Source organism: Chelon labrosus (genome assembly GCF_963514085.1).
Source record: "Chelon labrosus genome assembly, chromosome: 1".
Taxonomy (NCBI): Eukaryota; Metazoa; Chordata; class Actinopteri; order Mugiliformes; family Mugilidae; genus Chelon; species Chelon labrosus.
Genome location: NC_140337.1, coordinates 22519165 through 22546003, shown reverse-complemented (window position 1 = coordinate 22546003; position 26839 = coordinate 22519165). Strand labels below are relative to the sequence as shown.

At 40.6% G+C, this 26839-nt stretch overlaps 1 protein-coding gene across 10 annotated transcripts in view; it reads right to left on the bottom strand.

The window, feature by feature from the left end:
* sorcs2 (sortilin-related VPS10 domain containing receptor 2) overlaps window positions 1-26839 on the bottom strand; it is a 327128-nt gene that overhangs the window by 59818 nt on the left and 240471 nt on the right. For all 10 annotated transcript variants that reach the window (XM_084547581.1, XM_084547578.1, XM_084547580.1 and 7 more), the window contains exons 4-5: window positions 12812-12976; window positions 9349-9422 (exon numbers count right to left, since the gene is read on the bottom strand). In XM_084547581.1, the coding sequence (XP_084403707.1) occupies window positions 9349-9422; window positions 12812-12976 (239 nt within the window). The remainder of the gene's footprint in view (window positions 1-9348; window positions 9423-12811; window positions 12977-26839) is intronic.

Sequence of the window (26839 nt, the reverse complement as noted above, 5' to 3'; positions counted from 1 at the left end):
GACAAACACAAAAACTCAACAGCCTGGTATCACAAAAAAACAAGACCCACCGGAACACATTTGGCCAGACCACCCCAGCGGCAGATTGGGTTTAATGTGCTGTTTTTAAAGTGATTTATGTGCGCCTGCTGGCAGACTCCTGTTCTCTTGTTGCTTTTATGACTATTAGGCCACAGGCAAGGCTAAAGCCAGATCCCCAAAAAACTAGCTAACGCTGTCTTCTCTGACCACACACAAACTGTATGCACAGTCACATGTGCACATGTGGGATTCTCTTTACAGAGGAGGCAACCTTACCATATACAGCCAATACGCCTGAATACGGTATTATATGAGCCAAATGAAATACAGCAGTCTACCACATCTTTAGATACAAATGTGGGCATTGCTAATGTTCATAATATTGTAAACTATTCAAACTAGAACGTAATGAAATCCAGTTGTGAAAAGTAAAATGTTGCGCTAAACACATTGATATCAGTCTCACATAAGTGTATGAAAGCTGTTTGCATACCCATGATGTATTAACAATCATAGTGAAGGCTAGGGTACGCGTCCATGTTAGCATTTAGCGGCCTGACCTCACCAGAAATATAACTGCTGTGGATTCAGTTTGGTTTTTTTGGGGGGTACGTAGGCGCCCACTCAGCTGGGCAGGACTCATCACCATGGTAGCCAAGAAAATGGTGTAGAAGCTAGAAAGCTAGAAAGCTAGCTAGAAAACTAGAAAGCTAGATAGAAGCTGGTAGCGGCTGCTGGAAGTTATTATTGAAGCCAGCCTGACTTTGTCGCTCTGTTGGGAACTGATTATGCTCTAGCACAGGAACACCTTGCTCCTCAAATCATTTGGGTGGGCATTCTTTGGTTAAGTTACCTAGACATTGACCACAGGTCAATCATGTGCAAAAGTAATGGTCAACAAAAACTTCAGCTTCCTGGGTTAAAATTTGGTGTTAGGTTGATGCTACAATTCACCCCTTCTTCTCGATCTTTATACTAACTCACCCAAACAATCACATGTCATTGGTAATCGACCAGGTGTGTTGTTTATGTGCGTGGACGAATTGCAATTGCAGTGTTCATTCGCTGTGTGAACGTAAGTCCAAAATTCATAGTCCTTCAACCTCATCTCTTGGTTTCCACCAACTACTGACAGAAATATTTCTTTAGCTGCTACAGCAAATGCTCTACTTTGTTCACCAGTGCTAACTCACAATGGACAAAAGAGAGACATCTCAGCATTTATGAAAGTGGCAAGGCTGAACCGAAATGAAAAGTGAAAGACGGTAAAAGTTCTGTTTGATTACGACTCTTTCAGTTAAGTTATTGTGAAGGTAGCAAGGCAGAAAGACCATCATGCAGGGGATGAGGGTTGTGAAACTCAACAATCAATACTTTGTCCCTTGTTTATATAACCTCTACATGAATACACATGAATGGAGGATTTACATGCAGGAACTCTTTAATGGCAAACGACCAGACACTGTGCAGCTTCCCAGAGTCTTATCGTCACAGTGCCATTGCCAAGTTGCCAGATTTGGTACTGTTGTGTGTGCAAACAGATAAATCCTAACCTCTGCCAAATTTCACTAGTCAGAGATTGATGACTGCTTGTTTATCCATTCCCCCAGTACTTTAGTCATCAAAGAATAGCATAATTTCAGTTTGTGGGGTATGTTTCAATTGTCTTGTGGAGGAACACTTATGTTGATATCACCCTTTAAGGCCTATATTATTTCAATTCATAGTGTTATCATGAGGAGTATATTCCGGAATAAAACTGTGTTTAAGCAAATTACCACGGGCTAAAACAAATTACGTTTTGTTTCAGCACAGGAGTTGTGGTTACAGGACTTAATGGGAACTAATTCATATTCAGTGGTAGTATTATATACTTTGATAGCAAGACAGCCTAAAGCGTCATAGCACAAAGAACGGAAATTACGTTGGTTAGTCAGTCTGTTTTTAGCGCAGGGGTGTCCACACACTTTTGTGAACTACTTTTACAATGACCAAGTCAAAATGATCTACCTACATTAAAGAAATGTTTTTGCGACTTAATAAATCCCCTTAGCAAAAAGAAGTTTATTCAAGTGTACTACAAGTATACTTATTTTATACTAAAATTGAGGTAGTATACTTGAAGTTTACTTTTTATATACTATATTTCATATACTTAAGAATAGTATAGAGAAGTATACTTGGCTTATACTGAAAAGTATAAAGAAAAGTCCAAGACTAAGTATATATATACTAAGACTTACACTTATACTTTAAGACTAAAGCTTATACTTGTACTTTGGTATACTTTTTACTTCTTTCTGCCACAAAGTACTAATACTTAGTATATCGTCCCTTCGCAAAAAGAAGTTTATTCAAGTGTACTACAAGTATACTTATTTCATACTAAAATTGAGGTAGTACTGTATACTAGTAGTTTACTTTTCATATACTATATTTCATATACTTAAGAATAGTATAGTGAAGTATACTTAGCTTATACTGAAAAGTATAAAGAAAAGTCTAAGACTAAGTATATATATACTAAGACTTACACTTATACTTTAAGACTAAAGCTTATACTTGTACTTTGGTATACTACTACTACTTAGTATATCTTAGTCCAAGTACAGAATAAGATCAAGTCATTGACTTGTGCATATATTTAATTTAGCAGAATAAAAATGTTTTTTCACTACATAATTTGTTTTGAGGTGTTACCCCTGTTAGAAACTTACATGTTCAAGATCATATAGTTCTGAACTTTAAAAGTTTACAGTAAATGGTATGTGTGTTCACTAGCATTATCTTTATATACCTTAAAAACATACACAACAACAGAAACATTGACTTGACTTTATTGATCAAGTTCTAGTCCCTTTCATAAGAGTTTGACAATGGTGTTATGTACACAGCATCATCTATTTCAACAAGAACACATTTAGTTTTAATCATGTCAGGCCACACAGCATTAACAGTTTCGTTTTGTTTTATTCTCATATATAAAGTACTTTGTACTGTGAATCTTTACATACAGGCCTGTCTGATTCATGATATCTTTCAAGCATACAGCACTGTTGTATCTCTTCTTTAGTCTGAAATGTCCACATCCAGTTTACTTGTGGTAGGGTTCCCAGTGTGGACTTCATCATCATCTTCTTCACTGCTGGAAGTGTTACTCCAGTGTTCTTCTGTGTTGATTAGGTTATCGTTATTATCATTCTACATGTGAACCAAGGAAAGAGAATGAAAAAATGTAGTTCATAAAACGATGACTGAAATTGTGCAGGTGGTTTGCTGTAGCTTTTGCCTTGTGCTGACAATGTTGTCATTCGTCTACACTTGGGTTGGACTAGAGGATAGGTCAAAATGTACCACAATTAAGATAAATTGTCTGTTAGATGGTATGAATGCACTCAACTATTACAGCAAACCTCTAACTACATGTACAGTAAACTACATGTGTGCACTGTTGACACTTTTTGAGGGTGTCACTGGAAGCCCTCTGATGAGTATTATATAAATCAGATTCTTAAAATTCAATCAAGCAGGATAAGAAAGTTACCAAGATACATGGGGCAATGTATCCTGGCAACAGAATATGTCCTGACATATTTCAAGATTGGATGTCTGTAATAACTTGGACAAACTGTGTCATTGTGTATTTACCTGTTGAAAGGCAGTATCCAAAAGCTTAAGTGTGGAGGAGCTCCTACTGTTGAATCATCTCTAATTTCTCTGTGGGAAACAATATATGTATTCAAAACTAGGATACAAATTGATGAATTCAATCAATGTTGCTCAACTAAATGTATTACAAATTAATGCAACTAGTAATTTATATAGTCCCCAAATAAACTAAAATAAAACATTACATTTCAGTCTGACCTTTTCAACTGATGATGATTTTTCTTACATATCAAACCAGTTCAACATAAATATGCAACTGGAAACGGTCATTTAATATAAAATTAGTCACATGATAATGTGTGGAAAGTAATGGAATGGAATATTCTACCAACTCTGTAGAACATAAAGCTCTGCTGCACTGTAAGCAGCAAGCTAGCTACTGTGTTCTGATCTTAGACATCATGATCATTATCTGTTACTTACTTTTACTTTCCATCTGTACTTGGTAGTCCTTGGAATCTCTGCTGTGTAATCCTCCAAATGTATTTTATAAGGTCTATGATGTTTCGCGATGTTCTAATGAGCTAATTCAGAAGCTCCTCCAGCTCTCGCTGTCACAGGGTCGCGCTTTGCACTTCCGGTCCATGTTCCCGCCTCCCTACCTGGCAGCCAATGGGAACCTAGTTTCAATCTGGCGTCCACCGCTGCAGGTAACGATCTTGTTCTCCAAAGAAAAACCAACGGTCCCGTTCTCAACAAGGAAAGAAGGAGAAAACGACATGGAGGCGAAGTGGGACATTAAAGGCAGAGAAAAGTCAGATGGTCCAGCCTTTTTCCCAGCAAAGGTTTTAATGTTTGGTGGTAAGTTGTTGCATTATATTTCTTCCCAGTTACCTTGATAGCATTGATTTAATCTGTCACTTTGTCATAGCCCAGCTGTTTGCACGTGACGTCACCGCCGGCATGCTGCCCATTGTTTTCCATCAGTTACCACTCTGTCATTCAGTCTAGCTCAGGGATGAGCAACTGGCGACCCGGGGACACACACGGCCCGCGACCTCACTCGAAGTGGCCTTTAGATTAATTTTTGATAATTATAAAAATGTGTCCTCTGCGGCACTGAATCAGTTGTAATGACACAGTTAGCCACTAGATGGCCTCTAATGCAGACGCCGCCTCATACACGCTTCCACCGGGATTTCTCTACCAGTGAAGAAGAGACGTTGAGCCGTGGCTAAGAGCGGAGGAGAGAGAAAACTTGATCGAGAAAATAGTGTGTGTGTTTCAGGTGAAATGGGAAGAAGATTATCTGTTCACAGAATTTAAAAGCAAACCTATGTACTTAGTCTGCTTAGAGACGTTAATCTGCCTTGAAAGATTTCAATTTAAGTCGCCACTACAACACGTTGCACAAAGATAAATACGAGAAGTATACTGAAGCTGCAAGGTCTGCTATCATAGCAGACCTTAAATCAAAAGTACACAAACAACAGCGACTTTTTACCAGTGGCCACTGCTGGTAGTGGTGAGGTAGAGTGGGTATACAGGGAAAATGTTCAACTCTTTCTTAGTGTAAAAATTCACAAATAAGTTCTTGCAATTAATGTTTGTCTAATGTTCTGCAGGTTTCTGACATCCTTGAAGAGGATGGTGATTTTTATGTTTTATTTTCATGAGCCCTTTGCACTAAAAAAAATAACTTAGTGGTTATTTTTGTTTGCCTCAGTAAACATATATATATATATATATATATATATATATATGTATATGTGTGTATATATATATATATATATATATATATATATATATACATATATGCATTCCCTCTATAGAGTTTTTTTTTTCCTGATTGCATTTAAGTTCAGAAATGTACCTGATAAACCGTCCTTCATGCCTCTTTAACAATTGTGTTCATTGTGGATGGTGAATAAAAATAACACTGAAGTAATGTTTTGTGTTTTTTCCCTCACAGTCCATGTCCAGGCCAAGTTCCCTGACACCACCATGCAAGATGTGAGACCAATCAGAAGAAAGAAATGCAACAATATAAGCTATGCCAAGCAAGTAGCTGAAAATAAGTCATAAAAGTAACGTTTTTGTTTCTGTCAAGGTATTTATTATGTTTGGTTCCAAAGACGTGCACTTTTCTTTTACCTTTTTCTTTTGACAAGGAAGGACTTCAGTTCTCAGTTGCAGACACTGTTTTGTTTACGTTTTTAATTTTTCAGCAAAGAAGGACTTGATTTCATAGAAGCTCTTTGTTTTTGAAATGCACATCTTTAAGCAGGTATTTGTAAATACACTGTATGTTATAAAGTGTTCTATAAATATATCAAACTTGTTCTCAACATTCTGTCTTGTGATTTTGTAAATACAATGCAGTCTAGTGCACACACAGTATGGGTTAACTTTAAGAATACTTAGAGAATACTAGAAGAAGTATATTTCAAGTATATAAATAGTATGTTACAAGTGATATGCTAAGCAAACTTACAAGTATACTTGTAGTATAATGACAGGTAAACTAGTAAAATACCAAAAAATTGTGTTTTTCAGTTTCAGTAATTCTAAGTTCATACTTACCCTTAGCAAAAACTAGTATACTTGAAGTTCATTTTATTAAGTATGCTTGAGTATAAGTATACGTATAGAAAGTATACTACAGACCATGTACTTGTAGTGTACTAGAAAGTATACTAATTTAATACTTCTTCGGACTAAATTGGAACATTTTTAAGTTTATAAAAGTATACTTTATACTTTTTAAGGTCATTTTAAGTTTACAAAAGTACACTTTCAAGTACACAACAAGTACACTCATCTATATACTACTAGTGTACTAGGTATATACTTCTAATCCACATTTTAGTTTATAAAGGTATACTTTAAGTATACCATAAGTACACTCTTCAATATACTACTAGTGTACTAGGTATATACTTCTAATCCACATTTTAGTTTATAAAAGTATACTTTAAGTATACCATAAGTACACTCTTCAATATACTACTAGTGTACTAGGTATATACTTCTAGTCTACGTTTTAGTTTATAAAAGTATACTTCAAGTATACTTTAAATGTTCCAATTTAGCCAGACGAAGTATTAAATTAGTATACTTTCTAGTATACCATAAGTACACTCATCTATATACTGCTAGTGTACTGGTAGTATACTTCTAGTCTACATTTTAGTTTATAAAAGTATACTTTAAGTTTACTTATAAAAGTATACTTTAAGTATACTTTTATATACTTAAAACGTTCCAATTTAGCCGGAAGAAGTATTAAATTAGTATACTTTCTGATACACTACAAGTACATGGTCTGTAGTATACTTACTATACTTATACTTATACTCAAGTATACTTAATAAAATAAACTTCAAGTATACTACTTTTTCCTAAGGGTCCTAATGTTACTTTACATACTTGGCATATGCTGCCTAACTGCATATACCCTTAAGGCACAACAGAATTCAATATGTTCCTCCTCCGATTTCACATGGAAGTAGTAAGTTTTTGGTTTCTTACTTGGTCTAATACCTCAAAACATGTTTTATACCCCTTCTTTAGTCGATATAAATTGGAAGGCTAACCACTTAGCAGCTTACGTGTTTGGCCACGCATACATGGGGGATCTCACTGTATTGTACACCAACCAAGTTTCAAATGCCATAGTGAGGATAGATGACAGACTAACAATTTATCTGCGCAATCTGATCTAATCATAATCTACCGGTCGATTGCGATCTGGCACCCTTGGTCTAGCAGGTCCATCTCAACAAATACTGGCTGGATTGCCATAAAATGTGTACAGGCATTCATGTGAAGGATTTTGGAACTCCTAGATTTTTTTATCCCCAGCATTAGGTCTAAACATTAAAACTGTAAATCCACCAACCTCCGGGCTTTATGCTAAGCTAGGCTAACCATGGACACCTCCATTCTTAACACACCAACATGTGATTTAAATTCAACATGTCATGTCAATCACAGAAAGACAGCGAAGAAATATATTTCCCACACTGTTCCACCATGATTTAAAGTCAGTCTACTAGCACTTCCCTGATAACAGGGGTCAAGGTCCAGGTTTCACATTTAGATCCCTGCTCTGAGGTTGAATAGTCAACTCAGTCTGAAGTAAGAAGCACTTAGGACTGTTTCTCATCCTCTTTTGCCCTCCCTCCTTCTCTTTCCTACCTTCTTGTTTTTTTGTTTTTTGTTTTTTTTACAGTACAGAGTGGGGATGATTTGTGCGTTACAGTTGGTGGTATAAATCACAGATGCCCACACGTGTGAACCAACTCATTTGCTGCTGCCGAAGAGGGGGAAGCAAACTAAGGGGAGCTTGCTACACCTTCGTGACCTTCAAAACACGAGAGAGCGAGAGAGTGTAGTCAATTGTATTTTAAACGATGCACATTTTAAGACATCATTGTGCATTAAAGCAAAGTGGACAGGGATGAATAAGTAGAAGCTAATTTGATTCAAATATGGAGGAAAGAAGTTGGACAGAAAGAAAAGAGATGCATGATATAAAATAAAAATGAGAGCGAAAAGATAGCTCTCAAGCTGTGAAATATTACAAAATGGGTTGGGAAAGGCCATACGTTCTCCTGCTGTGGGTAAAGATCCATCTATAAAAAAGTTCTGCTGCACGAACTCCAGCTGTTACGACCTAAACTCCTTGCTAATTGCTAATTTAAGAAAAACCAGAGCAGGCATTATCGGTACTACGGCAAACTAATTGAACTAATTTATTAGCATTAGAATGTGGGATGTACTCTAACTCTGGTTATATTGTTTAAATGAGAGCACATCTTCTCGGAAAATAAACTCTGCAGGAGTTCAGGTTATCGTGTCACGAAGCTTGTTCAGAATCTTTACTCTGCGTGTGTTTGTCTTATAAGGTTTTCAGACTTGTCACTTCATTAGGTACACCAGTGAAAACAAATGCATTCTAATACAAATATAAGGACTCAACCAGCACAAAAACAGTTTGAACTGCTCACTGTATAGACACATCTGGGCTTTATATCCATTAGCCTCAGCCTATGCTACATTATCTCAACCTATGTAATATTGTTTGTTTAACAATATTAATATGTTTAACCTCTTTTGTGTATGGATATATGCGTGTCTGCTAGATGTGTATTCAGGCAGTGCCATAGACTGTATAAAGATGGACGGTGGAACTGCTCCTCTTAAGCGAAGCTAAAGCAAGTAGAGCTCCCCCTGGTGGCTGACTGCAGCAGAGATCATAAGCTCCACCCCCTCCATGTTAGTGGATGGGACTTGGGCCAAACTAAAACACTAAAACACATGACAATTTTTTATTTTATTTTTTTCAAGGACAGTTTCTGTCATTCTGTCAGGTAGTTAATATAATACTGATGAATGTTGTGTGTTTTTGGATAAGTTTCATTTCAGTTAGTTATTTGATGCTATAGAAACAGGATGTGACATAATGCCAACCACTCCGCGAAGCGGTCCAATGGGACTGTGAGAGTTGTAAAAAAAAAAAAAAGTTTAAAGTCGGAAGTGTAGACTCTGGCTCCAAAGTCGCAAAATGGCGGCTGCTGTATACCCAGGAAAATAGTGTCAGTTTGGCCAACGCAAGGAAGTGGAGATGCATTGTCCATATTTATATACAATCTATGGGTAGTGCACATAAATTTCATCCAACAAAAAAATAAAACAAAAAAAAATGTAACTGACCAGAAGATCTTGTCCTTGGTCACCCTCTCCTGAAGTAAAGTCCACTTGCGGCCCAAATCTGTTGAAGCAAAGAGCTGGACACAGAGAGAGAAAGACCATAATTAGACAAGAAAAAAAAAAAAAAAAACACCCACTCAAAGCATGTAGCATTAAATTATAAAGCAAACCTATTACTAGCTGTATCCTTTACATTGGAAGATAAATTGAGAGTCTGGAGGGGAATAATAATAATAAAAAAAAAAAAGTTCACCCAATCAAACTACTGAATTTCATGGTCCGCCAAGTTAAGACTGAGCTCAGTTAATTATTAATGGTAACAGGTTCGGTGCTTGTGTGTGTCCATATGTGTGTGCTCGTACCTTTCATGAGCTGTAAGAGGGGAATATGCATTTGTTGCATGTGTGTGTGTGTGGGTGTGTGTGTGCGTAGCCCGAGCTTGTATTGCATTGATCGCGCCCATAATGAAAGTCTATTGATCCCCCGAGCTATCCTTGATGTCTGAAAGCACTCCGGAGCAGGAGAAAAGGATTCCACCACACAAACGTCCTCTACCGCAGACACGGATTTGGTCTTCATACCGCTCACGAAACTATGCCTCGTCCATGGTCATCAGAAAAAAACGAGACAAGAGCTATTCCTGAAGCACCTTTCAAACGCACCACTCTGGCCATGAGAAAGCAAAGCTGAGGCCGACCTCGATAGAAATCGACGCCCGCCCTCGCACACCTTAATTTCCACGCACCCTCACATCATCATCCTCCTCCAGCTACACGATTATCTTTTTTTTTTCTCTTGTTCTGTTTGAATGGATTCCTCGTTTCCATCTGCGGCCTGCCCATATGGAACAGATTAAAACCTAATTGAATTTCTTGTTTAATTACGTGTAAATTATTAAAGCCGAGGAGGAGTTGGGCAAGCTTAAACTTATGAACTATTGGAATTTTTGTCCCGTCTGTATCCATCAAACATCTCATCTATATCCCATTTGTGACCTTATGCATTATCATTTCTTTTTAGTTGTGTTGTAAATTTCAAAATTTTGCAAAAAATAAAAAATAAAAAAACCCAAAACATTCAATTAAGGGCAGGAACCTGGTGTGAAAAACTGTAATTACACAGAGTTTTGCGTAAAAGCGGTGGGAAGTGATTCACGGTCGTCTGCTCTGTTGTGCTTTTGGGTTGATGCATTAATTACCGATGCAGAATGTGCCTTTTCAAAGGTGCTCTTTTTCGTGTTTTACCTTTGTTTGACTGTCTGGAGAATGGTGACGGCAAAACAACACAGGTCTCTGGTGAGATTTTAAACACAGATTTTGTGAGTTAATTCTGGCACGCACACTTTTCTCCACTACCATTTTCTGCATCTGTATATCTGTAAGTTTTAGATTTTTATTTAAACTTCTTTTCATTTTTGCAACATAACTATTCCATGATATAGGAAACTTAACTATACATTCTCTAGTAATCATACTACTACTGCTACTAATAGTAATAGCTAATCTTCTTGGATAGTCCTACAACCAGTCAGAGCTGCAGTGTATTGTACATACGTCAAATGTCCGTCCTTTAAAGTTATTTTGCCGCCAATAACTTTGCCAACTCACTTCTCCGAGTGCAATGGACGACTAGGATACTGTTACTCTTCCGTTCATTGCTGCACAAAGCCCGGGTGATCTGACTGGCCAGTTAGATCGTTGCAGGAGCATAATCAGTTCCACACCAACTTTCCCTCATAAATAAATCTGTAGGCAGCGAAGCTGATCTGGCTTCAAAGCTAAGTGAATAGTTCAAAACGAAAAAAATAATGATAAAAAAACTAGAAGGACATTTGAAAAAGCAAATAAAATTAGGAAACTAAATGACAAATCTGGGGTTAAAGTGTCACATTCCTTCAAAAGGTACATTGGTTGTTACACTTTCTCGGTTGTGCAATGCAATGACTATAACCGTAGTGAAGGTGAAGATAACTGATTGCTTATGTTTCACACTCGGCGTAGCATTTCTTAAGAAACAGAAGCCATGTTGCTGTTCCCTGTTTTCTGGTGCATTTGGTTTTTAGTGGGAAAACAAAAAGTTGTTCCATTGTTTGCCAGTGCTTTAAAGAGGCTCCCTCACCTCAAGTTATGGCCTTAGTTCATCTGGACGTAAGTGAGATCTCCATTTGAATGTTATTTGAAGGGGTTTGAGGCCTAAGAATATGAAAGTGTTGAGTTTATCTCAGGACTAAAGCAAAAAAACTGAATATTTGGTGGGATAATAACATTCTTTGTTGGAAGATGCTGGAAGCCCTTGACTGGGCCATGACTCCCTTGTCGGAAACCGTTGTAGTAAAGCAGCTAAATGAATGTAGAGGCTGAAAGACATCGCATCTGTCGCGTATTAATGACTCCAAATTAATGAGACGTGATGGTATATTGAGTTCAGCATGTTATGCAGGTGTACGCCTTCAACCAACGCTGGTCTCGTCTTGTAGCTCTTCCTCTACAGCGCTGTGGGCCTGTCTCATCAGCTGAATCATCTCGGTGCCCCTCAGCAACAGCACATAAGTAATACATCGGGCGGCGGTACGAGTGCGTTCGCCTCCGCGTTGGCTCAGGCTGGACCGACATGTTAGAATCACGGAAGGAAAACAGCAAGTGTATGACATGAAGAGACACGTAGCGCTATCTGCCGTGCAATTGTGCATGTGCGCTCAGAAACCGGCGGCTGAGGTCTCTCCTCCACTGACGGAGATGGAGAAGCAGCCGGAAATACTAAAGCAGGAAACATGCAACTACCAAGTGGACCAATCACAGCTCTTGTGTTCTGCGTTGCGACAATGTGTAGTTACATTTCTGGGGAGGTGCATGTCAAGCTACGGCATTAGGGTCTGTGTAGGGTCTGGGCTGTCGCCATAGCTAAAGCATCAAATTGATGCAGAAGCCTAAACTGTCTGTTAGGGTTAGGGTTAGGGTTAGGGAATTGCAGTGTTGCCCACAATTCCAGTATGTAGAGAAGTGCAACGTTATTATAACTGATAAAAACTTCCCCACAATCAAACAAATCTTTCAAGAAAAAGACCTTTTGTGCATTTGAAAGATCATCCAAGAGTGATATTAGTAGATTTCAGGGTAGAAGAGGCGTATACAAACTTTCTTTCTTGTATTCCAAAGACGTTCCTACTGAAAGCCAAGTGAGATTGCAACAGTATACTTCAGTATAGTGTGTGTGTGTGTGTGAGAGTTTGAATAAGGCAACTGTTTGGTTTCTTTTTCACTTGAATAAGGAGGTTTGCCCTGCAGCTGTTGTCGTACGGTAAATCACACAGCAAGTTTTCTCTGAGATTCGTGTTCCGCTGGTGTGTATGAAAATGGAAATTTAATTCATTGCTGCACTGATGCTTTTTTTCCTCCCCGGTGTAACATCAATGATGTCTTTTTGTTCATTCTTTGAGCTACGGGATTTGTTTCCCTGTGATACCCACCCTGCCCTCCTTGCAGTAGGCCAGCAGCTTGTCTTCCTCCTTGGGGTGGAAGATGAGCGTGTCCGGCGTGAAGGCGATGGACTGCCGCTGGAAGGAGGAGCCCTCGTCCGTGCTGATGAACAGCATCTGATCTCGTTCGTTGACGGAGGAACCCACCAGCACTACCTGCGAGACGATAAGAAAGAAGAGGGAGAAGAAAACAAAAGGTCAGGGGTCGAACAGGTCAAAGGGTAATGTCCTGCAACATATTCGCCGCTCAGTCAGCAGTCTGTTGAAGACGCGCCAACACTCTCCTCTTCGTATCAATACGTGTGCATACAGGAAACCTGATAAACGTAAACATATTCACGGCTATGCACGCACATTTATTCAAGGCCATTCTCTGGGACAGAGGAACTTTCCATCAACCTCACAGGCTGCACAGACCGTGGCGACACTGTATTGATTATCTATTCAGAGTTTTACAGCTCATAAAGTGAAGACATTAAACACGGCGCAGACCAGGACCTGCCAACCCACCAATCACAATTATGGCCTGGACACTCAGGAGTAAGGCTACCAAAAGGGGCGATCAATAGGAGCTAATGAAGCAGACGCGTTCATTAGGAGTTTGTGAGAGGTGGGAAGCTATCCAGCGAGATTTTCTTGGAGTTTGTCATCATCACGGTCTTGTTTACAACCGGTCATTTACGGAAAGCATTTGTTATAGAACTGGAACCCTTTCAGCTGTTTGTTCAGCCAGTGGAGTAATGAAAATCAAGCCACGGCAGCCGTTTTTTTTTTTTTTTTTTCAGAAACATCTGTTTCATTCTGCTGCCGAAGTTGGAGATTAATGGTCGCAAAGGATTAAAGAGACATAGCATGAAAAAAGAGTAGCTCAGCTTGTAACGATCATTTAAAACCGCAATTACGCTTGTTATGCGTGTGCACAAATAAGCAAGCAGGCCGATGAATCAACTGGAAGGATAGACATTGTCAAGTACGTGCAAAAGCTTTCTTTTTGTTGATGTTTTCTCATATATTCAGATCTTATTTTGCTGAGCCATATTCCTGGTTGACTTCTTAGGTAACCACCAATATCCTTCATTGTTTTAAAACTGTTGCTTGTTGTTGTTTTTACTGTGATGCTGATGCGAAGTAATGCTGCTGCAACACCACAGTTTCCTTTTAAAGGATCTTGAATCTTGAATCTTATTTGGAAGCAACAAAAGCCACAGGCTGGAAGAATTCAGTACTTGAATACTCAAGGAAGAGAGGCAATATCATTGTATGCTTATGCCTGAAACCAGGGTGAAGAATGATTATACAATCTGGTAACACCTGAGACTTCTTCATATAAAGAAGTAGACGTGATCAGCAGTGGGGCCCGAAAATAAGTTTAAAGGTGCCAAAAATCTTATTTTCGAATCAGTTTTTTATTGTAAGCATAGACTGTATATAAATATGGACAATGCGTCCCCACTTCCTTGCATTGGTCAAACTGATGCTATTTTTCTGGGGATGCGGGCAGCACCATCTTGTGACTTTGGAGCCAGGGTCTGCCAGAATCAGTGCGGTGCAACAGTGGAGCCACGAGGAGTCACAATATCGACGACCCGACCACACTTCCTCCGAAATCACTCACGTATTTGTTTAATCAATACTGCGCTCTGCTCTACCTCCACCAGTTACAAGGAAATGTTGAATTATACACTGTACATATTTATTTATTTATTTTTTCTAACCGTCACAGACCCACAGGACGGCTTCACAGAGCGACTGGCATGGTGACTTGTAGTGATCATGATGTCACATCCTGTTTCTAACAAATAACTAACAAAACCCAACCTTACCAGAAAACTGGGCACTTAAACATGCATCAGCACTATATTAACTAACTAAAATGACTGAAACCATCCTTGAAAAAAGTTTATTAGACGTGTATTTTTATGTTTTAATTTGGCCCAAGTTCCATCCACTAACATGGAGGGGGTGGAGCTTATGACCTATACTGCAGCCAGCCACCAGAGGGAGCTCTACTTGCTTTAGCTTCACTTAAGAGGAGTTGTTCCTCCTTCCATCTTTATACTGTCTATGATTGTAACTGGTGAGTTTTGCAAAGTTAGTACAGTCTAGGTTATTTCACTTCATAGATTTCTATATACAGTTCTTACTTTATTTTGAGATCTTCTTTTTTTTCAATTTTAAACAGATATTGTTAAGTCTTAATAGATTTTCAGTGTAAAAGGTATTGGGCTTTTAGCATCTGAGTGCTGAGATTTTTGAAAACAAGGCTGGATAACTGAGCGGGCCACAAGTGAACCATCTTTCAGGTTCATGTGCAGTTGCCTGTTTCCCTGGGTTCACTCGGCGGGTTTCTGTAATTTAATCAGTTATTGATTTGTTTTGGAATTTGCACCGCCAAATTGAATCAGCCGGATCCTGTGCTTCTCAAACTGTGGGGCTAGGCCGCGCGGAGAGCCAGAGAGACACTGCAAGGGGGCGTGGATGACCCGGGGCAAAAGATTTTGGAACAAAGAGGAATGAACTTAATTTATGTAAGATGTAAGATGATTAGACCTCTAAAACCTAGTAGAAAAACCATGAAAGAATACACCAATCAGCCATAACATTATGACTACCTGTGCCTCATCAGAGAATAGACATGGGCCTTCTGAGGGTGTCCTGTGGTGTCTGTTTGGGATCTAGGAAATTTGGGAATTTTTTGAGTCGTTCCTAAACTGTTTTGGGGTGGGGGTGCCTGGTCTGGTCTAGTTGGGTGGTACATGTCGCATCCACATGAATGCCAGGTCCAAAGGTTTCCCAGCAGAACACTGAATTGCCACAAGATGGTCAATGTTATTCGCTTCTTCTGTCAGTGGTTTTAATGTTGTGGCTGATCCTCTCACAAGGTTTACTGAAGTTTCACAGTTTTCCTCAGTGGATTCTATTTGTGGTTTCAGAAGTTCTACGGAGCTAATTTCTTCTCCTTCACTCCTCTTTATAACTCATGAAAACATATCAATCGTTACCGGATGCTTTTCTGTGTTTGGCAACTATTAAAGTAGCTTATTAACTTCAATGCCTTGTTTGTAAAAGGATTTTCTTTAGGCATATTTGAAGTGGGGGTGGGGGTCATGTAATAGAAATCGTCATTAATTTATCTTCTCAAATCACTGCTGGTCATTTGGAGATTACAATATAAACAGTATCTCATATTACATATTGTAGTTTGTAATGTTATTTTTTAATGACATTAATCAAAGTAGAACAAGCAGCGAAAGGCAGATTAATGCCGCAGTATTTTGAATATGGCAGCTTTAATCTTAACGGAGTAATGATTTTTTAATTATTTATTTGAGGTTTTCATCTCTGTTTTTCCCAAACGCATCCCGTGCAATTCGTCCTCTGTCTTTTTCCTCTTTATCTCCGTCTGTCCTTGTTGCTATCATAAAAGTCTCAACATTCAATTCATTTTCACGAACCTGACACCGGCGCTGAACTCCGAAGCTGAGTCACTTCTTTGTCGTATTAAATGAATTATATTAATTCATACGCCCAGACACACACAAATGCACACACACACAAATCCGTTTCAGTATTCTCATCATGACTGCAATTAGGCAGCTCGCGTAGCACGCCTCACATCTTTTAGCCCTGCACTGCACTGAGAGCTGTGTGTGTGTTTGGGTGTAACTCTTCTGTGAGCAGCACGGTCAATTAAAAATCTAGTGTTTCTTTGGCAGCCGGAGCACTGGAGTGGTGGAGTCAGTAGAAGGAGGAGAGCTATTTCTTTGTATGACTTATTTTAATGGATGCATAGGCCTTTAGGACCTGGATGGATAACATACACCGATCAGGCGTAACATTATGACCACCTTCCGAATATTGTGTAGGTCTCCCTTGTGCCTCCAAAACAGTTGGGACTCATCAAAGAATGGACATGGACCTTTGAAGGGAGGGAGCTCTGTGGATCATCTCACAGATACTTGATCAGTTTGGGATCTAGTGAATTTGCCAGGCTGCATCCTGCTGGGGATGGATGCTGCCATCAAGGAGTGTCTTTGCTATGGGGTGGGGGTGACTGGTCTGGTCTAGGTGGGTGCTACATGTCTAAGTAACATCCACACAAATGCCAGGTCCAAAAGTTTCCCAGCAGAACATTGTATTGTCACAAGATGGTCAGTGGTGTACGTTTTGGTACCTTGCTCCAGGGCACCTTGAATTCCTCCAATGCATTTACAACCAACATATTCTTCATTCGCAATCTGCAGCTGCTGCTGATCACACCTGCGTAAGAGGTTTGGTTTCTACCGTACAAAACCCTGATGAGACTCCTTGTTCTGATGCATGTCCCCGTGAGTGGGGCTAGGGACCGCCAATCAGGTCAACCTGCCGATACGTCTCTATTTAAAGCTCGCTCAGTTCAGCCTAGTCCAGCTCTGAAGACTGGACATCCTTGCGACACACACACACGCATACAAGTCAACCCCTCTCTGCACCCGCACCCGCACACACTTCAATATTTTAATCCTATGAAAATAATAATGTTATATATGGGGAAGTGAACTCATGTATGTCTCTCTGTGTATTGCTTAATTATACCCACTCACCCATAAAAGCCTGTAGGCTACTCGTGAACGTAATGCTAATTCCCATTGGCTTTGAAAAAAAAAAAAAAAAAAACAATTAGTAGGGCTGCCGCTACTATTAGGACAGTGAGATTGTGTTTCCTTTTTTGTGTTTTCTGTGGCGATTAGTAAATTAAAACTATAAAGGAGAAGATCCCCTTATTTGTTAAATTCAAAAACGTTCAGCTAACACGTATGCCAGATACAGGTTCTCAGACTGGTTTAAAATGTAAATCTACAGTCTTATGTCTGGGTTAAAACCATTTGTTTTATTTGCTGTACGGCTCTGCGTGAGCTTTGCCAAGTCTGAGAAAATACTCGTTATCTTGGCTTAAGCTCAGACTACCAATAGAAAGTCTGTGTTATAAACTGCCGGTGCAGAGTTTAAACTAGCTTTTACTAGTTGCATTATGAGAGATATTGGAGAGTGTTTTTTGAAACATACCAGGGACTCTAGACACTCTGCTGCTGCTGCTGTTGCTTTAATCTTGATCTTTACTGTTTCTTTTGATCGGTCCCACCCAAGCCCTCCAGCCTAAAACGTAAAACTACTCACCTGAGGAACCTTTGATGCAATCTCATTGGTTCTTTTATGGTTTTGGTTTAGAGACCTCACCTGAAAACACTGAGTGCATTGGAAACCCCAAGCCAAGAAGATCCTATACTTTTGAACACGTATCATTAAAACACTTCGTTTTTTGCATACCCAATACGACAATCGTATTGAGTGGACCAGGTAGATTTCAATCATAAGTCTATCATCTATCCTTACTATGGCATTTGACACTTGGTTGACGTACAATACAATGACGGATTGATGGATGGCCAGTCTGAGATCTTGTATTGTGCCATAAGGGTTCCTGAAGTTATGCAAGGTATGCCTACCTTAAGTGTGGGCACCCCTGATATATAGCCAAGCAATGGCTTTTTATCCCGGTCCCTTTCAAATGAGCAACTCTTTCTAGTTCTGAAGAGGAAAAACTGTCAAATATCTCTAAACAAAAGGAGAAAATTCAGCAACTCAATCATTTTAAGTGGTTGTGTAACTCCTAATTTCTCAAGCATCTTGTAGCCCCTATATAATTTCCCCTATAATGCTCCAAAGCGAGACAAACCAAAAGCAAATCCTGAGATCTTTCTCTGATCTCATTCAAATTGTTCTAAAGAAAACAGACAAGTTTACACAAGGATAAAAGTTTCATTGTCTCCCTCAGGGATGTACTCGCCGCCCCCAGTGCAGTAACGCAACTTGCCAACAAGTGGCACTCTTGTCCAACTGTACACAAGCAAGCCCGTCTTCAAGTCTTCAGTCTGAGCTTGACTCATCCTCATCTGACAAATTAGACTGAACTTTTTGGGACGGCTTCAAAACACTACAAGTCCTCTCGTGTAGCACACAGCTCCACAATCAAAGGACTCTGATACAGTCTTCCTCTGCAGCGATTTCCTCCGAGTAATAACTGGGAAGCACAGTGCTGCTATTGTGCTCGGCAGATAAAAGCAGCCTCTAAACTTCCTGCGTCTGCTCTGGAGAATGCCCGGGCGTGGCACTTTATGGGGACTTTCTAGAAACAAAACTCAGCTCTTTTGAATCCGCAAAAAAAAAAAAATATATAAAGTGCACACACAATCCGTGCAACATTTGGTAATGCTTTGATCACAGTCAGTCCGACAGAGGGAACTGATCATTGAGGTCCCGCTGTGTTCACAAGCATCACACGGTATCAGCTCTATAATCTATTGTAAAACAACACAATCTACTTAGCAGCTTGAAATAGCTTATGGAACAGTGCTGGCATGCAGTCAGACCACGAACACCAGGAAACCCTACGTGGCAGAGAAGAATAAGAGCTCGCACTATCTTGTATTGCATGCCACATCTTGGAGCAGTGGAAGGGTTTAAATGCTGCAGGGGTTACGTGGCTGATGGAAGTTCTCTAGGTATTGAGAGAATGGAGAAAGTGTGATCATGATGCACACACACGTAGCAGCGTCTCAAAGACACGTGGAGATTATAAAATATGTAAGTACTGTACATGTGCACACGAAGATGATATGGGTGCACAAGGGCTGCCATTGGAATGATGATACCTCAACATCATACAAGAAGTTTTCCTTTAGCTGGAGGTCATCTTTTAGTGTCTACAGTGATATTATCGTCACCCAAAAAGAATGTGTGCAAGTGAATTGCTGAGTTAATTGAGAGAGAGAGTTCGATAAAAAGTAAAGCAGTCAGATGGTTTTGAAACAAACCTCGAGGTTGAGAAAGGTTATTTAAGCGTCAGTTTTCAGACTTCATCAACTTTCTGCTTCAGTTTTAAAGCCATAAAGTTAGCATGCATTGTTTTCACTTTAGTTTTTATTGGTACTGTTGTTAAAGGTTAGCTCAGGTTAGCTGGCTAGCTTTTGGCTAATAGCGCTGGAATACAGGTTTTGAACCATAGAAGGCCATTAGAAAAAGTCATGAGTCCACCACAGATGGCCAACTCCACGGATCTATTTAGTTTACAGCTGGGGTGGATAGCTAATTGTGACAAGAAGTCATGCATCTCTACATCCGGAGATGAAAAATTAATCTGACTTGGGAGGTGCTAAAGCTGCAGTTTCTCCAGTGACCACTTGAATGACTCAGTCCCCATCCTTTGTCTGTCATTTTGACTGACAGGGTCATAAAAATCCCGTCATAATCTATTTTTACCCGTCACTTTAATTTTTTTAAAATGATAATAATGACATATTCAGTAGCATTTAATTTTCAATAAAATTTTATTAACTACATTAAGCACTTTTTCAGTATTGACAGTATTGACTTGAGCTAATTAATAACCTCACTCACCGCCAGGTGGTCAGAGGTGTGAATTGCAATCTGTCAAAATGACAGATGGCCTTCAGATTTTTCCGTCACAGTTTTAAAAAAACGGTCAGTGACGGAAAATATCCGGTTAACGCGACCCCTGGTCCCCATAGACTTCAATGTTCAAAACGGCAAAATACGCAGCAATTAATATGTTTACAGCCTGGTCTCTATAGCTACCTTTCTCATTCACGACAACTGTACTGGGATGAAATTGTATGTAACTCAAAAATAAAGGGTATACCAAGGCTTAAAGTTATGCATAATTTACGGAAAGGCCAAGTTGAGCGACCCTTGAGCATGTCCTCGCAGGTTGCTAGCTAACTGCATAGGTTTCACTCCACGCAAGCTCCACCTCTTTGCTCATTTTTGAATTAGCAGGGAGCTCGACGGTCCAACATGCCGACGGCCAGAGGCACCCACATTGAGCTTCAAAATCTCTCTTCAGGAATCCTATTCATCCTCCAATCCTACAGCTCAATCAGCAGAGGGCCACCAGTTAGTCGAACAGGAAGTTCTTGAATGTGGCCCAGGACGTATTTGTGTTCACACTGTGTTTACACCGACCTCCTTCAGATGTGGTTAGAGCGATCAGATCTCACCAATGCCTCTTAGCTATGTTAACATCTGTGCTTAGAGCTGTCCACTTCAGATCAGAACACCCAACATGCACTGATCAGGTATGAACGTGGTCGTAGAGTTTCACCGAAGAGATGCCGCCACGTTCCCAGACCTCTACAATTAGCCTGTTGAGCACAGGGTTATCATAACTGCGAGAGAAGATGGACAGAGCTGCAAAAACAAGGCCCGCCTTATAATAAATCAGAATTACCCTTCCTATGGACATATGGGTTTACACACACAAACACAGACACCAGGAGCTGCTTACAGCGAGCAGATCCCGGCACAATTGCTTTCCACTCAATTACATATGTAAATTGCTTGGGCTGTGGTTTCCACCGGGAGAGAGGGGGCCCCCCCGTGTGAAGACAGCTCATTGAGCCGTGAGCCGTTGGGAATTAAGACCTGGGAGAGCAGAGCAGCATGGAAGCCCAGGGGGCCTCATCCGAAAACATTAGAAGTTTAACAGGATGTTTAGTTAGCCCTTCATACAGTAGGTGTGGATATTAAGCCTCAACATTTTTAGGCACCAACTGGCATGTCGGAAGGATAGAGTGTTGAAGTAAATCCAGATATCACATGTGAGATACATTGTTAAATCGGTTGCTATTATGATCACATGGTTCCCACTTTAGGACGCACACGGACTTGATGTACATTTTGACAAGACGAACTTATTCCGACATGAATCCTCCGCGAGTCCCACCAGTATCATGTTGTTAAAGATTTCTCCCAAAAGTTTTATTCCACCGTATCAACAACTCACGGAGCCCAGAAAGCCCAGACAACTCAAGACTCAGGAAATCGTAATTGTTGCAAGATCATTTTGCCCTACGTTGCTGGGACGAATGAGGTAAATACCGACGTTGAGTTGTGGGAGATTAGATTTGGACATTTGAAAGGCCTTTGTGAAAAGCCCTGCATATTTCTGAAGGCTGAGGTTTTTTTGTCTGTGTCTAAAACTACAAATATAAAACTTCGACGTTGACTCTCATCAGTTCTGGAATAAGCTATCAAATGACCCTGAGTCAAGACAGATTTGCCAAACCATTTTTTTTCTGAGGTCAAGAATCAGCTTTCTAACTCTGCTTTTGGTTAGACTGAATATCAGTCATAATATTCAGAAGAATAGATTTTTTGTGTTATTTGGTTTTATATTGAAACCATCTGTTCATGTGGTAAGATAATTCCTCCTGCTTCCAGCGGAGTCTCAGTACGACTTTGCCGATATTCTGAATCAAGCCGGGACGGGTTCGGCATCAAGAAAATGTCAGTGGATTAAGTTAATCCCTCACACAAGTTGATTCACACAATGCTGGATGCATGTTGCACTTCTCCCCCTCGCTCAATAAAATCCATTTTAAGATTTAAAGACTTCACGGACGCCGAGGCGACTTGTTCAGAGCCTCACCACCGTCTCCGCCACCTCACAGTAACACCTCTGTGAAAGTGAGGTGAAAAACGGAGCACCGTTTGGTCGGAGCAGAGAACCGGAGTGGGGGGGTGGGTAGCAAACACAGGCAACACGTTGTCCTGCGAGGTGTCAGGTACAGGGAGGTGAGAGAGCGTTGTCGCCCACCTCGACGACAGCGCAAATGCATTATCCGGAGGCATTCTTGTGCATTATACATACTAACTTCCTCTCTCGGCGCTCTTGGTCTGTGTTAGAGCAGAAGTGACTAGCAAACCCACCTGGTTCCAGCAAATTAGCTCCCATATCTTGTATGGGACACACATACACCGATCAGCCACAACATTAAAACCACTGACAGGAGACGTCAATAACATTGACCATCATTCATTGGTGTGGATGTTGCTTAGACATGTAACACCCACTTAGACCAGACCAGGCACCCCCACCCCATAGCAATGACACTCCTTGATGGCAGCAGCCATCCCCAGCAGATCACAAAAAAGCTTTAGGAACAACTCAAAAAAACATGAAAAACAGCACAAGATGATGACCTTGCCTCCAAATTCTCAAACTGATCAAGTATCTGTGGGATGATCCACAGAGGCCCCTCCCCTCAAAGCCCCCCCCCCCCCCCCAACAGCAATCTGTAGCCAGACATCACAGAAGGCCCATGTCCATTCTCTGATGAGTCCCAACTGTTTTGGAGGCACAAGGGAGACCTACGCGATATTAGCGTATATGATCATCATAATGTTATGCCTGATTGGTGTATGCTTGAAGCTCATTTCGTTTTTGTCTATTTTTTTTTAATTCTGAACTTCTGTAGCATCAGTGTAAATCCCCTCCGTCATCATGGCTGTCGCGGCTTTGGTTCTGGTGTTAATTCATTTCAGTAAAACACGATTGACCCTAATTTAAACTGAGCAAAAAGGAAAGAGAAGAGGCAGACACACAGAGAGCGCGTGTGTGGTAACGCCGAGACTGACAGCGAGGATAGATACAGTGAAGAGGTGTGGGCTTTTTATGTGTGCGCGGTACATCACTGCCTGTCCCAGATTCAGCCCTGTTATCTGCTACTCCCTCCATCGGAAGCCTCCCAAAGCGCAGAGATTGTGACTGACAAGGGCTTGGATAAACTCTCCTCTCACTTTTTTTTTTTTTTTTTTTTTTTTTTTCCCTCCCTGTCCTTCAGGGACTGTTTTGCAGCACCTTCTGCAAGAATTTCAGATAAATTCTTTTTTAAAAGTACACCCAAAACTTGGATGCATATGGGCGTGACTTTCTCAAACCACAAGGAATCAAGCATTCCACGTTACAAAAAATAAAAAGACACTGAGCTGCACTTGCCTTTGCCTCTGGAAAATTCTGAAGTTAACGACCCAAAACACATTAACTTGAAATGAAGTGTGCTTTTTGAAGCTGTATTTCTTTTCCCAAACCAGTCCACCTTCCTATTTCGGTGTGAAGATGTAGTGTACCAGCTCTGATTTAATTGATGCTTCTTTAAAAGTTTTATATTTGACCACTACAGCCAGGTTCAGACTAGACAATATTAACATAAAAATGAAGGTTTTATACCATGTACTGTGTAGCTGACGACAACTGATTCTGCATCAAGCATGAAGGATGCCAACGTGTAGTGACAGCGTCCATAGACATATTGATGGGTGATGTTGACCAATAAGAACTTAGTGTCTTCTCCTTTGCCCCCAGCATTAAATATTTTGCACCCAATTAAAAGCAATGTAAAGGACGCACAGCTGATTCCGTCCTCATTTCGTGACCTAGGTGGGACAAGAGGGTCGCAAGGGGCTGGAGCCCATCCCTGCTCGCATTGGGAAAGAGGCAAGGTATAAACTGGACAGGTTGCCAGTCTCTCACAAGGCAAACAACCATTCAAACAAACGGCCAATGAAGAACCACCAATTAGCCTAACGAGCATGTCTTTGCTCTATGAGAGGAAGACGGAGCAAAGAAAATTCATGTTGGCACAGAAAGACCATGCAAACTCCGGTCAAACCCTGAACCTTTTTCCCATGAGGCACCAGTGCTAGGAACTACACCACTGTTGTCACATCATGGAGCAAAGGAAGGAGGACCTAAAGTGCAAGACACACAGTCCAGAGAGGCAGGCTGAGCATCTCAAAGTAAAATTTATGACAACTTCCGAAAACAAGAACCAGGGGTAATCCGCAAACACAAATCTCCCCAAAATATTTTTTAAGCACATCGGCAGAAGGGTTGACGAGACAGCGAAACTAAAGAGAGTGGCGCATACAAGGAGAAACCAAACAGTTAAAGGAAGCAAAGCAGGACAAGCAACACCAGGGAAGAAGCTTACAAAACAAAAACAGGAAACACAAAGAAGCCAATCAGGATTACAAAAGAGGTACTGAAAACACAAGATCATGAGAACCATTCCGTGCTCAGGTGGAACCATACTCCTTCATTTCTGTTTTTCCAAACAGTATCATTTACACCATAATGTTTCCCTTAGATTCACTTACTACCTACTTCCTGATTACATAACCCAGGTTGTGACGGCTGGGAAGCTATGACTGGTTGATAGCCACTGTGTTATTGTGTGTACTCAGACACAGTGACCACACCAACAGACTTTATTGTGAATCTGACATCCAGAAAAGGGCTGTGAAGAAGCTCGATCACAGCCCTTTAACATTTACAGACCTGATGCTACTCTATCATTGACATTTTAACACCTATAGGAGCCGCTGACTTACTGTTACATTTAGATTTAACTGCAGAGCCAGTGCCACAGAGCGATATTCATTGCTATTTTAATAACTTTCACCCAAAAGCTGTCCCACTGATAAATGTAATGCCCTATGACTGATTAGTAAAGGATTTATTAGCCATAAAGGAAGCCATGAGCTATAACTTTTAAACCCATTGTGAATTTTGTCCTATTTGAGAATAGTACCAAAACTGGCAGCGATCTCTCTTCCAGTGTAATTATTGACCGGAGCATTTTCAGTGTTGACACACAGAATCCCTCTATAAACCGTGTCTCGCTTCCTCTCTTCTCCTGCCTCTCCTCCTTGATCTGTTTGTCCGCTTCTTTACATTTTCCCCGACTGGCTTTCCCCCCCCTCCCGTCACTCTCCCTCTCACTGATGGATCTCTCCATCTCCATCACTCTCCCGGCATCTCCTCCCTCCCCCTAACTGTCGATGATAGACGGCGGGCCTGAGCTCTCCATTAGAGGATGGAGACGACGCTCAAACCTCGGGGAAGCTCCCCCTCCTTATTTCTTTTAAATTACATTCCTGTGTCAAAGGAAAGAGATGAGAACGAGAGGGTGGAGAGGAAGAGAGGAACATTAGAGCAATTATTCTAGACTTAATTACATAATGTCTTTAAAAAGAAAAACTCCATGCCTGAAGCTGTGCTATGAGAGAGAAGGAGTGCTTCAATATGTGGCCGTCCACCTGAAGGACTCATCCGTGACTGATGGCTGCCATTCAGGTGTCAACCACCTCCACCGACACACCAGGAACTAGGAACATTCATCTCCATGACAACTCTGTTCTGGCACATGGAAACCCTATTACAGTTGCCAGCACAATAAACACCAATGATATGAATCTGCATTATGTAAAAATTGCCATTTTACTAATACAGAGTCTTACAGATGACTAGATTCACGTGACCCAACTTCAAATTAAGGGAAAAATAGCTGGTGTTAAGCAGTGATAACATAATCTGTGTGAAGTTGAAGATTCTGAATTCTGACTGGAAAGTTTTAGAGGGGACATTGGACGAGTTGATGTTGTACGTTTCTTTCGTGACTTGACATAATCTCTGTTGCAGGGTTTGGTTAAAAAATCTCACAAATCACTGTTGTATTAAACAGTAAGCTGCTTTGCTCCGATTCCCCTTCCTCTTGAGAATGAGCTCCTTTAACCCCGGCCCTCCAATCCGGGAAGTACGCCCACAAGGGACGCCGGCGAACTTGGCCAGTGTTGCCTTGGCAACCGTTAGGTAGAGTACGACGGCGCAGTCCATGCATTTGTACCAGAGTGGAACCCGGAAAAGTCAGGAGATCCTCGAAGGAAATTCGGCAATAAAGGTTGGAACGAGACTTTTCTGAATGTTTGGTGAACTTGACGCTACTTCGAGCCGCTGATGGCTAACCTGCCAAGTGTCTTTGTGGCAGATTTGCCAAAATGCCAACTGAATCAGAGGATATATGCTGTAGGGACACCTCATTGAGTTGAGTTGCTATTAGGCTATTAGGCTAACCCTAACCCCTAACCCTAACCCTTTTCTTCACTTACCTTTTCACTTTTTTAAGGTTACAAGGAAACGAGCTGCAAAATCCACCATTCTTCACGTTTTCTCCCTACAGAATGCCTTTGTGTCTAAGGGACATTGAGGTGCAGGTTGACGTAAGCTATAACAACACCTTTTTGGTTCATTTGGATCGTCAGTTTTTACTGTAACATACAATAAATGACTGAGAAGGACATCTAAAATGGCTCTCTGTTCATCTCATGTATTTTTTTATG